This window comes from Amblyomma americanum, chromosome 2, assembly GCF_052857255.1.
Source record: "Amblyomma americanum isolate KBUSLIRL-KWMA chromosome 2, ASM5285725v1, whole genome shotgun sequence".
Classification (NCBI taxonomy): domain Eukaryota; kingdom Metazoa; phylum Arthropoda; class Arachnida; order Ixodida; family Ixodidae; genus Amblyomma; species Amblyomma americanum.
In genome coordinates this window covers 216,301,757-216,316,399 of record NC_135498.1, presented here as the reverse complement: position 1 = coordinate 216,316,399, position 14,643 = coordinate 216,301,757, and the positions used below count along the sequence as shown (strand labels likewise).

General features: G+C 48.8%; 1 protein-coding gene across 7 annotated transcripts in view; it reads right to left on the bottom strand.

The window, feature by feature from the left end:
* The window catches only part of LOC144122148 (glutathione S-transferase 1-like), a 96,601-nt gene extending 82,392 nt beyond the window's left edge, over window positions 1-14,209 (bottom strand). For 2 of the 7 annotated variants that reach the window (XM_077655715.1, XM_077655712.1), the window contains exons 1-2: window positions 14,084-14,199; window positions 10,280-10,376 (exon numbers count right to left, since the gene is read on the bottom strand). In XM_077655715.1, the coding sequence (XP_077511841.1) occupies window positions 10,280-10,376; window positions 14,084-14,127 (141 nt within the window). In that variant the 5' untranslated portion in view covers window positions 14,128-14,199. Of the gene's footprint in view, window positions 1-2,262; window positions 2,401-10,279; window positions 10,418-14,083 lie in introns of all 7 variants that reach the window. The other 5 variants (XM_077655716.1, XM_077655714.1, XM_077655717.1 and 2 more) reach the window with 4 other exon arrangements.
* Between the last annotated feature and the right edge of the window lie 434 nt (window positions 14,210-14,643).

The window sequence follows — 14,643 nt, the reverse complement described above, 5'->3', positions numbered from 1 at the left end:
CTAACCTAACTTACGACCTCCGCGTTCCCATGACGTCCAAGTAGGAAACTACAAGTTGAAGACATCCCCAAGTCTCTGGAACAGGCATGAATAGAGTGCTAGCCCTCATTTTGGTTTTCATAGAACGGCAATTTTAACAATAAAAACAGTCTGGCGCAGGTACTAATTCGCAGTAGCAGCAGAAGCAGGGAGCTGGCTTCGCTTTTCCTTTGTTAAAAAGTGGCGAAGTCCATTAACGTATGCTAAGGGAAGTTTTCCGGGAGTCCCAATCACCGTCGTCTTTGTGAGTCGGATGTGTAATCACTCAGCGTGGCGCACGAAAAGGGGGAGACCAGTCTTAGTCGTCGCGAAGTGGCATGGTGGGCTGTTCGGCTGTTCATTCTTCGGGCCAGGGATACGGAGGGGTGAAGGGAAGAAGTTTGCGCAACGGTGCGGGGTCAGTCTAATTTGTTGAGCAGAAAATTCTAAGAAAGTTTAGTATGAGCAGGGTATGAGGTAGCCCACTCCTGCCGTCACGGAAGCAAAACCGATTTCTTTGCATTTCCTGCCTAACCTCTACTGCGGTGCTACAGGAGGTTGACAGCGGTCCCCCTCTCTCGGGGTCATCTTGAAGTCAAATGGCGATATTCCAAAAGTTACTCAGAAGGGGGAACCCGACAGCACAAAGAATGCGAGAGTGTCGTCTCGGAACGAAAACTTTTGGTTTGAAAACAAGCCTTGCGGAAAGCTGACTTAGATTTTTCCAAATGGTCCATTATTTTGTAGTAGTTTGTCGCATCGAGGGGACGTCGTGGAAAAGCACGTTCAGCGAACTTCTCTCCTATTAAAAATTCAGTCGTCAAAACTGCCGGACGAGGAGGCTTGCGCATGCGCAGGGCTTTACTGCAAAAGTGGTCCATTCCAGTGGCTATATATAAAGAAGCGCTTGGGAAGGGCCTGGGGAGTCGACCTTTAGGGAGCTTGGCGGAAGCTTGTACCGCGATCAAGGAAGGCCGGCGCCGTTTGTCAACCTCCGTGGATAGTTCCAGCCTTTTTGGGGGCTTATTCGGTTATGTACCGCTCTATCTGGGCTTACATTATTATTATAGTTGAGTATGCCTGCTTAGTCTTGCTCCTTTTGAATTAGAAAATTCGTTAGACATGCAGGTTAAGTGCAAGTACTGACAGCGCTGCAGGCCATCATTAACCACAGCGGTGGACTAGTATGGAACCGAGAACCCATGGTACTTGTTTTCTTTATTGCCATGGCTCCGTCTTATATTCAGCCAAATATATTCTTTGTCGGAACACAATTCATATTTCAGCAACATTGTAAATTTGCAGTGCGTGCAAATAACATAAGGTGTGTCTATTGGCCACTGGAAATATTGAGCTCAGATATCCCGTTTAAAAACCATTGACAGTCCACATGAAATGGTTCGTGTTTGAGCGTGTGGTGGGGGAATTGAAGCAATGTGAAGAAGACCCTCGCCCTCACCATTTATTTTGGTCTTTGGAGATGTTCAATTCAAGACTTAGAAGTAAACCATATAGTCAGATGACTATTAACCACAGCTGAACGGTACGACGAAACAGCGCTGACGGACGGGACGGAAGAGGAGACGGACACCAGCGCATGTGTCTGTCTCCTCTTCTGTCCCGTCCGTCAGCGCTGTTTCGTCGTACCGTTCCACATGAACCAACCAGCCCGACTCAGCCCCCTCCTTGGACCACAGCTGTACACAGGCCGTAAGTTTACGTATGTATATGAAACCTTATTAGCCATACAATAAATTTCCAGAATGAAACAAAAGCACACTTCGCCTTTAAAATGTGATTAGTCGAATTCCAGAGGGGAAAATCTTAACTGCTCAAAATGGTTTCCATTTGGTTACAGCTGGAATCAACTGGGAATTGTTCCTAAACCAGTTGGGAACTTTCGCACATATCCATGTTTAAGTCTCAAAGGCAGGTATTGTGACTCAAAGCTGCGCATGTGCTATAAGAGACGCCATAGCGAAGAACTCGGTATTAATCTTGGTCAAATGGGTACAATGTGCGCATACAACGCACAGCCCTTGAGCGCTTTTGCACTTGCTCTCCATCGAGATGCGGCCACCACGGCAGGGACTCGATCCAACATCCTTGGGCTCAGCAGCCTAACGCCACAGCTATAGCGAAACCGCCGAGTAGGAACATGAAAATGTAAAGTTATCTCATACATCATAATCAGGTATTCTCAATGCACATACTACCATATGCCACAGTGATAATTTTTTTCACCTAACATGCAGCACTGCATCGGTGTCCACGTTGTGCCGGCTTATCTGCGTATCAAATCCGGCAACTGCAATCAGCAGCTGTGACGCTCTGACCAAGTGATGGTTCACAAAGCCAGCTCGCCGAAAACCGCGCCGTCCGCTGCAAAGCAAGAGACAGAGTTGGCCGGTACCGCTTCCTCCCTGCATTTTTTCGTGTCTGTAAAGACATTTCTATTTGTACCATCATGATCGAACACACAACGCTTAGCACTACTGTCACTGCTGCCTCACCAACAACGCCTCTACCGCCGCTGTGCGAAGGATTCATGGTGCACGCCGAACAACCAAAACGTACCCGAGGTTTCGTGGTGAACACAAAGGTAAACGTATTACTCTGCACTGCATGCGCACGAATCATGATGATGCACTGACAGCCACGGAAGCGCCCAAGACAACGGCTGCAGCGGTTCGCGCTGGTAAAATGAACTGGAGCCGTTGCGCTGGTGGAAAAGTCACGTTTTTCCCATTCATGGGAAAGATCATCAGCGGAAGTATGGTGCCTAGCATAAGCCAGCGAAGGAGATTGATTTGGCTTGATGCGACTCTAACTGGAACTACAAGTTCTTTCGCATCCGGTTTTTTTACATGGCCTAACACCACTCCTTACATAAAAAAAGAGCTTTTTGTGCGTGCTCGATTAATTTCTCAACAATTTGCGAGTGCTTTTATATAATTTTGACTGATTAGTCACGCTCAAATGCCGTTTTTTGCCCCCCTCCCCCCCCCCAACCCATGTTTCGCGGAGTGAGCAGTTCAACCAACTGAAACCATAGAGTTAAAATACTCTTGAAACAAACGCTGGGTTTCGCGGATAGCTATGTAAGCGCTTTAGTAGTATGATTCAACAACCGGCATAATGGCCAACAAACTTTTGAGTTTTAGGGCTGTTCTTTTCATGCCTACAAGACTGGCATATAAATTTGTGCAGGCTCGGCTGTGCCCGGGGTATTATACCCAAAATGCCGTTCCCTCGGGGTCGTAGTCACGTGCGTCAGCTAAGTCAGCATTGTTGATCGCCACCATTTCCAGAGGTGCATAAATAAAAGTGCAGAAAATAAGCAAAGAAAACTTGACTCAAATATATAAGCATAAAGAAACTTTTTTTTAAGTCGTAAACACGGCAAGTAGTGAGCGCCTCCTCGTCACCATCTCGAGTCAGGCCAGACGCCAAACAGGGCCAGACGGGTGCACGTGTAGGTAGCATGTCAGCCTGGTATTGGTGGTATGCTTTCGCGGAGTGTTCGTGAATGCATTGAAGCGGTGTTTCCGCGTCACTTGTATTCGCTAGTGCATTAATTCCAGCCTTACACGTAATGTCTGGCTCCCAAAAAAAGATAAACAGTTTCTTCATACCGGCTCCAAAGCGTACGTACATGCCTAAGAAGAGGAGAATTTTAAGGTACGATATCTTGCAGTTCTTAGTACTTCATCCCGACTTCCATTTGTGTCAATGCATCCGTTCAACCACACTCTTTGCTTTTTCGCTTTTCCCGGTCGCTACCAGATGGCGCTTTTTCTGCAGAAATCAGGAGGAAACGGATGAACACTCGATACTTTTCTGTAAAGGGCTTCACTCTACAGTGGAAAGCAGCGGGGCTGATTTATCCAAGGCATTGGGGTTTAAGGACAGTGAAGGAAAAGTAGATTTTAAGCGGGTAGAAGTAACCAAGCGAATGTTATCTGATTGGTGGCTAAAATCAAGAGAAGAGTAAAATTTCACAAGTCATGGCTAGGTGGCTTGAGCCGCCGCCCGATTTAAAGGGTTCAGCCGTATCCATCCATCCATCCATCCATCCATCCATCCATCCATCCATCCATCCATCCATCCATCCATCCATCCATCCATCCATCCATCCATCCATCCATCCATCCATCCATCCATCCATCCATCCATCCATCCATCCATCCATCCATCCATCCATCCATCCATCCATCCATCCATCCATCCATCCATCCATCCATCCATCCATCCATCCATCCATCCATCCATCCATCCATCCATCCATCCATCCATCCATCCATCCATCCATCCATCCATCCATCCATCCATCCATCCATCCATCCATCCATCCATCCATCCATCCATCCATCCATCCATCCATCCATCCATCCATCCATCCATCCATCCATCCATCCATCCATCCATCCATCCATCCATCCATCCATCCATCCATCCATCCATCCATCCATCCATCCATCCATCCATCCATCCATCCATCCATCCATCCATCCATCCATCCATCCATCCATCCATCCATCCATCCATCCATCCATCCATCCATCCATCCATCCATCCATCCATCCATCCATCCATCCATCCATCCATCCATCCATCCATCCATCCATCCATCCATCCATCCATCCATCCATCCATCCATCCATCCATCCATCCATCCATCCATCCATCCATCCATCCATCCATCCATCCATCCATCCATCCATCCATCCATCCATCCATCCATCCATCCATCCATCCATCCATCCATCCATCCATCCATCCATCCATCCATCCATCCATCCATCCATCCATCCATCCATCCATCCATCCATCCATCCATCCATCCATCCATCCATCCATCCATCCATCCATCCATCCATCCATCCATCCATCCATCCATCCATCCATCCATCCATCCATCCATCCATCCATCCATCCATCCATCCATCCATCCATCCATCCATCCATCCATCCATCCATCCATCCATCCATCCATCCATCCATCCATCCATCCATCCATCCATCCATCCATCCATCCATCCATCCATCCATCCATCCATCCATCCATCCATCCATCCATCCATCCATCCATCCATCCATCCATCCATCCATCCATCCATCCATCCATCCATCCATCCATCCATCCATCCATCCATCCATCCATCCATCCATCCATCCATCCATCCATCCATCCATCCATCCATCCATCCATCCATCCATCCATCAGTTCAGCCCGTCCTGACAGCACGAACGCCGTCGGTGTTCAACCAATCGGCGATGACTCTACCCATCATTCCATGCTGTCCCTACCATCCGCAGACTGCTTCGCAGGTAAGCATTTTCAGTGTTTCGAACCAAAAGAAAACTCACCTATCTGCTATGCTAATAATAATACCTTGTTATATATTGATTCAAGAAAATGTTGAGGAAACTTGATTTCGCATGTTTTAAAAACCATTCACTGAAAATTCGAGAAGGAGCCCGATGTGAAAAGCAAAATGTGACCATACGTCTCTGATTTCATTTGTAGAAGCTCCAACACCGGGGCCTTCACGTCTAACCGCAGGAGGAATAAAATTTGATTAAACAAGCAATGTGCTTTCGCTTGCCTTCACGAATTGAAGAAACAGATCGAGGGAGGACGAGTCAGCGCTGTACGACTGTCGGTCACTTCCAGCCGAAACCTACAGGTTCTCCAGAAACCGAGGCGGTAGATCGTGCCAACGTGATTGGTTTTTGCGATTTCCTTGGCTTTTTTATGAAAGCAAGAGCGATGTAGTCTTGTGACATGCGTGCCGTCGACATTTCGCTGAAAGAGGGGACAGTGCTGGAAGTATGGAACCAGCTTTTGTTAAGGTTGGTTTTAACAATTGGAAAAAAGCTATCGAGAAGTTCCAGTGACATGAAAAGAGCAAATTTCACTTGGCCTCTGTGAGCCGAAACTTGTCATGCCAGGCAGGCATTCCTGTTCTGCGTCTCATTTTTGCGTCTCCCCCCCTCCCCCGCTCACTGAAAATATACCTGACTGCGTCAGAACGTGCCGAGGCTGTCAGCGTCGCAAAGTGCCCTCAACAAAACCAGCTGGATTCTTGAAACCTATAGCACTACCATCGCGGCCTTTCCAGCAGATCAGGATGGACATGCTGGGCCCATTCCCTCTTTCTCATTGGGGAAACAAGTGCATCATCGTTGCAACTGACTACCTGACACGATACGCGGAAACATCAGCTCTGCCAAGCGCCACAGCCCTTGACGTGGCAAAATTTTTCATCCATCAGATCGTTTTGCTTCACGGTCCGCCGGAGATCCAATCACCCACAGGGGTACAGCGTTCATGGCTGACCTCCTGCAGCAGATTTTACGCCACAGTCAGACCACCGAAAGACGACATCCTACCACCCTCAGACGAACGGTTTAACGGAACGATTAAACAAAACGCTAGGTGACATGCTCTCAGTGTATGTCGACGTTCAGCACAAAACTTGGGACGAAGTGCTCCCATACGTCACCTTTGCATACAATACGGCCGTTCAGGAAACGACAAACGTGCCACCGTTCCGTCTCGTTTACGGGCGCGACGTGACCACGATGCTAGACGCGATGTTACCGCATGTGGACGACATCGACCCGAATGCGGATCTTCACACCTTCCTGCACCTCGCTGAAGAGGCTCGTCAGCTGGCCAGGGTGAGGATTCTCGACCAGCAATGCCGAGAAGCCCAACACTATAACCTCCAACGCCGTGATGCTCGGTACATATCAGGAGACCGTGTGTGGGTCTGGTTTCCCATTCGCCGACGCGGGCTCAGCGTAAAGTTCCTCTGCCGGTATTTTGGACCCTACAACAGGGCATTTGGAGACCTCAACTATGAGGTCGTTCCTGACGGCTTTCAGAAGTCTCGGCGATCCCTGCACCCTGATGTGGTACACGTTGTCCGTCTCAAGCGTTACTACGAGCGGTAGCGGTAGAGCTGGACTTTCGCGCGCACATCATGCTTCCCACAGTGAACTTTTTTTTAACACACAGGCTAGGCATCGAGACGATGCTCTTTCTTACCGAGGGGCCAGTGACACTGCATTCCGCATGTTCGCTTAGTGCTGACCTGAAGCACGCGCCGCCTCAAAAAGAGGAAGTGGAAGTGACAGTGATCTGGAGCTTTGATCTGAAGACGTTCGTCGAAGCCCGCCGCTGTTTCTTGTGATCAGTGATCTGCCGCATTCATGCGTGACAATATTGAGGGCTCAAAGAAACGGCCTGAAGAAAAGTCTGAAATATATTTCAGAAGTAACGTGTGCAACGCGGGCGGAGAGAGAGCCTCATAATTATTTCATTTTTATTTATTTATACACACATACCGTTATGTCTGACAAAAGACAGCGGGCAAGAAGACGACAAAGCATTGGAAGTAGTAACAAAATTTAACCGGCCTAAGCAAAATTTAAAAAGTGCCAAATAGAAACAATATGCGTTGAGCAGGAACCAAAACACCTAAAATGTGTTATAAAATCGATTCAATGTCTACAGGGTACTGCCACCGACGGGCATTCATCATCATCATCCTGACAACGCCCACTGCAGAGCAAAGAGACTTGGAAAAGAATTTCTATCCATTAACAGGCTGCGCTGTTCAATTTCCATGTCTCTATAATCAGGTGATCTCGTTGAAAGTTTTAATCGGCCGGACAATTGTACTCCCGGCGTTGAATTACGGCCCTCCTATTATGGATGCTGTGAAAGAGTTTCAATTCCATTTCTTTTCTCATCTTATAGACTGCCACATTGAGCCCAGAAACATTATTTCTACACAGTTTTATTCGAAATGCCACACATTCGGGGAGCCTTATCGGATCTGGAGGAAAAAAACATTGTTTTTGGAACGCAGCGGTAGGTAAGTTGCCGAGCTGTTACGCAGGACGCTCATCAGGCAGCGCACACGCAGAAACCGTAGCTTGGCCCCCCTTGGTTACCCGCCGCGATGGTGAGGGCGCTCGGCTACTGATCCGGAGTGCGGGGTTCGAACCCGATCGCTTTTCGATGGAGACGAAACGCTAAGGCGCCCGTGTGCTGTGCGATGTCAGTGCACGTTAAAGATGCCCAGGTGGTCGAAATTATTCCGGAGCCCTCCACTACGGCACCTACTTCTTCCTTTCTTCTTTCACTCCCTCCTTTACCCCTTCCCTTACGGCGCCGTTCAGGTGCACGCCAATATGTGAGACAGATACTGCGCCATTTCCTTTCCCCAAAAACCAATTGTCAATTTTTTTCCTCTTTGGTTCTCATTTAAGCTCTCTGCCGGGGCTCCTTGGCATCCCGGCGCCGTCCGAATGGGTTAAGTTCAAAACAAGCGTGGTAAAGTGCATACAGGAACGGCGGCTAGCTGACGACGTGGCAGACTGCAAAGAGCCAAGGTCTTGGAGTGGTCGACATGTGGCCCATGCGTGGGTTCCGAAAAGGTCCGCGCGTAAATGACGGCACGAGCAGCAGGAGCCGTATTCTGCAACAATCAATTTCCTTCTCATTTGGGTCCTGCACCGCAGAGCGTTAGAGGCGTGGCATACATGAGGCTCCCTCGAACAAATGCGTCTCGGGCATTGACTGAGCACGACGTTGACACGCCTGGCGAGCACAGCCTCGGCAAAGAAATTGTGCGACAAATTAGAGGTCTCGGTGGCTGGATGTGGAGGCTGATGATTAGCCCTTTGCTTTACTGCCTATTGCTCCACATTGGCCAAATGAAATGGAATGCGCCCAAATGCCCCAGAGACGGCCAGTTATAGCGATTGCGGCTAGGGCAATGCGCGGCGCGGCACTGACTGCGTTTTGCTTCCGTTGTCAATGTGTTTCCACTGTGTGCGGTAATCAAGAGCGCGAATAAGTGAACGAGCTCGTGAAATGCGCTTGGAGCTCCCGGGTAAACAGCCGCATGGACACCGGCGTGCCACTGGGTCTTTCAATTGGCTGTAACGAGCGCGTTTTCGTTTGGTTACGTTCCTCGAATTGACGGCAATTGTATATAATAATAATAATAATAATAATAATAATAATTGGTTTTTGGGGAAAAGAAATGGCGCAGTATCTGTCTCATATATCGTAGGACACCTGAACCGCGCCGTATGGGAAGGGATAAAGGAGGGAGTGAAAGAAGAAAGGGAGAAGAGGTGTCGTAGTGGAGGGCTCCGGAATAATTTCGACCACCTGGGGATCTTTAACGCGCACTGGTATCGCACAGCACACGGGCGCCTTAGCGTTTTTCCTCCATAAAAACGCAGCCGCCGCGGTCGGGTTCGAACCCGGGAACTCCGGATCAGTAGTCGAGCGCCCTAACCACTGAGCCACCGCGGCGGGTACGCAATCGTATATGAAGGGCGGACTTTGAGGGACTTGCGGAGGAGGCTTCGCTCAGGCGGAAACTTAATGGGCTGGCCAGCATTGGTGGCAGGCAGAAAGGCGCTAGTGCCACTCAGGTGTCTAATGAGTGTAATACAGGGTACTCAGTGTGCGAGAAGAGTGTCCGTTCTGCAACGCGTGGCTGGATCACTGAACCACTGGAAACTTCAAGACAGCACCGTCGACCATCAGTCACCAACATTGGTCCCAGCTGAAAATTAATTATCACAAGTAAGGAATGAGTGCAAGAAGCGCTGTACTGCAAAACTTGGAGGAGTGCGTGCAGCGTCAGCAAGCCGTCGATGTCGGTAAGTGATAGGGAGCGCCTATTCTTAGGCAGTGGTTGTTTCGAGGCTGCCGGTCCGCGTGTTGACTTGGTCGGCTGAGCGCAGTACTGTTTTTGCTTTTTGTCGTTGCGTTGTTTCGCACCAGCTTCTTCGCCGCTATTGAGAAAAAGCTTGGCGTACCGCCTTGTTTTCGGTGTTTTTTCTGCGCGCGCCTATAAGACGGATTGCGTATTTGCAGGCGCTTTGCATGACAATAAACGAGTTGCAGTCAGCGCTTCGACGTGTCTATTCTGTCGATCGTTGTTTTTATTGTGCGCTGTGGTCGAAATTTGCCTATGACTTTTAGCGACCTCATCTTTTACTCACAATTTCGATCTTGGATTGTTACAAGTTCCTAACTATGAAACACAATTCGTCTTTTTGTTTCTTTAAAACATTTATTAACAAAGGAATTTCAGTGCCTCATGCAGCCAATTCGTTAAATGTGTTTTCATTTCACGAATGCAGCCTACATGCATAACTTTGTCGCAGAAGCACGTCAGGGCGGCCCCGAAAGAAATCGGAGGTTCACAATGGAGTAACTCACCTTGAGGAAAGCCTCTTGCATGTGTTCTTTGGCCAGCACGTTGACCTCTTTCAGCTCGAGCACAATCCCAACAAGTCTGGCGACGATGCGAACCGCTCTGCAACGCCCAACTAGCTTTGTCATCTCAGGGTATACAAACTGCGTTGCGCAAAGAAAACCGCCTGCACGTTGAATTTGAGACGTTCTTGCATGCGAGGAAGATTGTTAGCTGAAGATTTCGGAGAAGGCACACGCGGAAGGTGTTCTTTTGACGACCAGCGACTGACTGACCGAAATGCATTCTTGATAACATGCTGTTCAAGCCAACGTTTTTTAGAAAAGGACAGTTGGAAAACTTGCCCCCGGCATGCGGCCCCAATTCCGTTGCCTATTTCATCTGAAAGAGACGCGAGCGCCATCTCTAGGGTTTTGACAGTACCACTTTAGTTTTCTTGGTTTTCTCTTCGCCACCGCTCCGGCCATTGGCTGCGCTTGGTCACGTGGAGAGTTTGCTGCATAATTGTCTACGCAGGCTCACGCCTCGCGTCGTCTGCGACGGGCGCGGCTGCTTCAAGCCGCGCTCGTCTACGTATTGCAAAGTTCTAGTTCACTGTACGGGCGCTCTACGCCTGCGGTACGAGAGGCCAGGATGCTCGGGGTTGAGCTTTTGTCTGTAGATCTCGGCCGAAACTTAAAGCCTTCATTCCGCGGTTCCACGCGGCAAAAAACATGACGTGCCGCTTACCCCCCCCCCCCCCCCTTCCCCCGTAGTTTGGGTTCATAGCGTGTGTAATATGCGGGTGTGCAGAGTAGACTAAACTTTCCTCTATTGATTAGATCACTAAAATTTGAGTGTCTGTAAATAAGACCTGGCAAAAGCTTACAGACACCAAACGCTTTTTATTTATTTTTTCTTGCGGCATGCGCACTTTTAATTTTTTCTTCTGCCACTTTGTTTTAATGCGTCAAGATGAAAATATAATCGTCCTGGTGGTTGACGAATTTTCTATAAGTGATGATACAGGGAGCACGGTAGCTTTACTTCTTTAATGCGTATCTAATGAGCATGCGATAAGCTGTTTTCCAACGCGTGTTGAACATGCCCGGCTAAGGTTATGGTTTTAAATGCTACTAAGCCGTCTTGTTCCATTATTACAAAAAGAGATGAAGGCGCAACTTACGTTTGTATTAATTATCAATACGTTTCTGTACGCACGCGAGTCACCGTCTGCTGACGCTCCTCAAGCTGGAAGTAGCAGACGACGCGCCAATCCCAAAGCGCCCGCAGCGCCACCGCAGTTTCACAACTGCCCTTATCTAAAAACGTTGGTTCAAGCCCTGCGTGTGGCTCCACCGTTGTGACGGCGGCCACGAATGCTAATTTGGTCGCCGCCAACGCGGACCACTGACGATGCGAACCAGTGGGATGCACCAAAATTATGGTCTACATCCGAATTTTAACCGCGGTAACAAAGGGCAAGAAACGTAGCCAGAAGCTTCATCATCTCAGGGCTACATAAATTTCGGCGTAAACAGTACAGCAAAACACATTGAGGGGCAAGTTGGTGTATAGCCTGTAGAAGATGAAGCGCAAACACTTGCTTCTTCTGTGTGCTATCGTTTCATGCCCTTCATCTTCTGTCGTCGAACCCGGATAATTCGAATTATTGGCTACATGCATCGAACACACAGATTATCCGCTTGAAAATCCTGTGAAAGTGTGCAGGAAAGGCGCGTCCTATGCCTAACTCCGATTTCGCCGGTAGTTGGATATATCGAACTGCACACCGCACCACTGCTTTTCCTAACGGCACCCTTCTATCCTGTTCCGTGCACGGAGACGGGTCAATTGTTCAGCCTTGGGAATCTGTAGGCAGCGCTGACTGTGAAACCGCGCGAGAGGGTGAACGTAGAGTGTTGGAGGTAGCCACCGGTGCCGTTAACTCGTTTTTCACGCCACATTACTATTGTGCGGTGAATCCAACCAAACTAAACTCCTAGGGACGGCACTCGCCTGCCGTGCGTCGCTGCCGAAGACGCCGCGGAAATACCTTAATTTTAGACATTATTCCATTCATATCGTATCGGCAATAGGATGAGCCTGCTTACAATATAGGTACTCATCATCATCATCATCAACCTTACTACACCCACTGCAGCGCAAAGGCCTCTCCCATGTCTCCAATTAACCCTATATTTTGCCAGCTGCATCCCCCCTTTGCCTGCAAACTTCTTAATCTCATCCGCCATACTAACCTTCTGCCGCCCCCTGCTACGCTTACTTTCTCTTGGAATCCACTCCGTTACCCTTAAGGACCAGCGGTTATCTTGCCTTCGCATTACATGCCCTGCCCAAGCCCATTTTTTTCTCTTGATTTCGACTAGGATGTCATTAACACGAGTTTGTTCCCTCACCCACTCTGCCCGCTTCCGGTCACTTAACGTTACAACTATCATTTTTCTTTCCATGCCTCGCTGCGTTGTCCTTAACTTAAGCTGAACTCTTTTCGTTAGCCTCCACGTTTCTGCCCCGTAGGTGAGTACCGGTAAGATTAAGCTGCTGTACACTTTACTCTTGAGGGTAATTGGTAAACTGCCACTCATGATCTGCGAGAATTTGCCATATGCGCTCCACCCCATTCTTATCCTTCTAGTTATCTCCCTCTCATGATCCGGATCAGCTGTCACTACCTGCCCTAAGTAGACGTATTCCGTCACAATTTCTAGGCTCTCGCTGCCAATGTGAACTGTTGTTCCCTTGCTAGGCTGTTGGACATTACCTTGGGTTTCTGCATGTTAATTTTTAGACCCATCGATCTGCTCTGCCTGTCTAACTCGTTGATCATGATTTGCAGTTCACCTCCTGAGTGACTCAGCAAGGCAATGCCATCAGAAAATCGCAGATTATTTAGGTATTCTCCATTTATTCTTATTCCCAACTGTTCCCAATATAGGTACTACCTGGCTCCAAAGCCCTATCCGCTGCAGCTTCGATGCGAAGCAGGTCATGCCTATAGCGAAGCTTAGCAAGCAGCGGGCTGCCAACACGCCGCCGGGCGTCACGTCGCTACAAGAGCCTCATCGTTATAGCGTGGGTGCAATGCATTGTAGCTTCTTGGTTAGAGATAATATTATCGGTTGCCATTTTTTTTATATCGAATGATCGATACATGCCCCTTCGAATTCGATATATCCTGGTATATTCGATATACACGCAGGCTTAAGCCCCGAGCGGGGAAAAATGTGGACTTTTTGTATAGGATTCCAAACTTGGGAAAGAAGCCCATATAATAAATGAATGAAAGCGAAATGAGTGAAGGTCTGCGATGGTATCGTGAAATAAGGTTTGTCCAAACCTTTTCGAATACGAGCCATCGGACATTTCGGGCAAACGCCCTTTTACAAAAGAGAGTAAACAAAAACCTTCAGTGCAAGCAAACTTCGTTGTGCTTGATTAGAAAAAAAGTGTGCTAGTTTGAAAGCTAGGAGCTCACCAGACGCGCCGTGTAAAGCGTTCTTTGTAAGACAAAGATGCGTGACGACAGATGTAGCCATAGGATGCTCCTAGCACGTACACGATCGAAACTGGTCACGTAGTCGTTCGGAAGTGCGAGCAAGCCCGTCGTGTTGGCTGCCTTGAATTCATTGCAGCGTGCTTGCCTAAACAGCACGCATATGGTGGCAGCTTCGACGCCTCTTGTTCAGACGAACGAGACTTCATTTTCTCCCCGTGTTCCTTTAAGGAGCGCTTAGTGTGCATGCCTAACACAAGACGCATCTCGCATTAAGGAGGACAGTTGCAGTTACGGCCCCAGGATCGCTTACCTGCACGGCGGACTGGCGTTCAGGTGGTGCAGCACGATCGACATTTCCGGCCACAGGCTGCTGCGTCTGCAGCCAAAATGGAGGCAGGCACACGCAGCGGAACAGGACGCCGCTCGCTCTCATCCGGGCGCGTTGTTGATAGCCGAGCCAACCACGTGGCGCTTATCACCGTTCCCTTTCTCTCGAACCCCTGGCCTTGGAGCAGACAGCTTCCAGGAGGCGTCTTGGTGCCCGCAGCTGAATTTGATTAGCGGCAAAGAATACCGCCGGAGCGAAACGGAGCTCTCAGTGTGCGACCAAGAGACTGTTTTTCTTGGTTACCGTGGCGTCTTAGCAGCAACACTGTTTGCCGTTCATATCAGCATAACATTACACATTATTCAGACAGATAGTGTACGGACCACTGCGCGAAATGCAAGCTTTGGAAATGCATAATTTATTCGCTTTAGACCGCACAATAGGTCAGCCCGTTAACGCATCGCAGCTTTCTATTCGGAAGCATTCGCGCTTGTAATCGTGGCGTTCGTTCGGAACCAGCCTACGAGCTACCGTCGCGCATT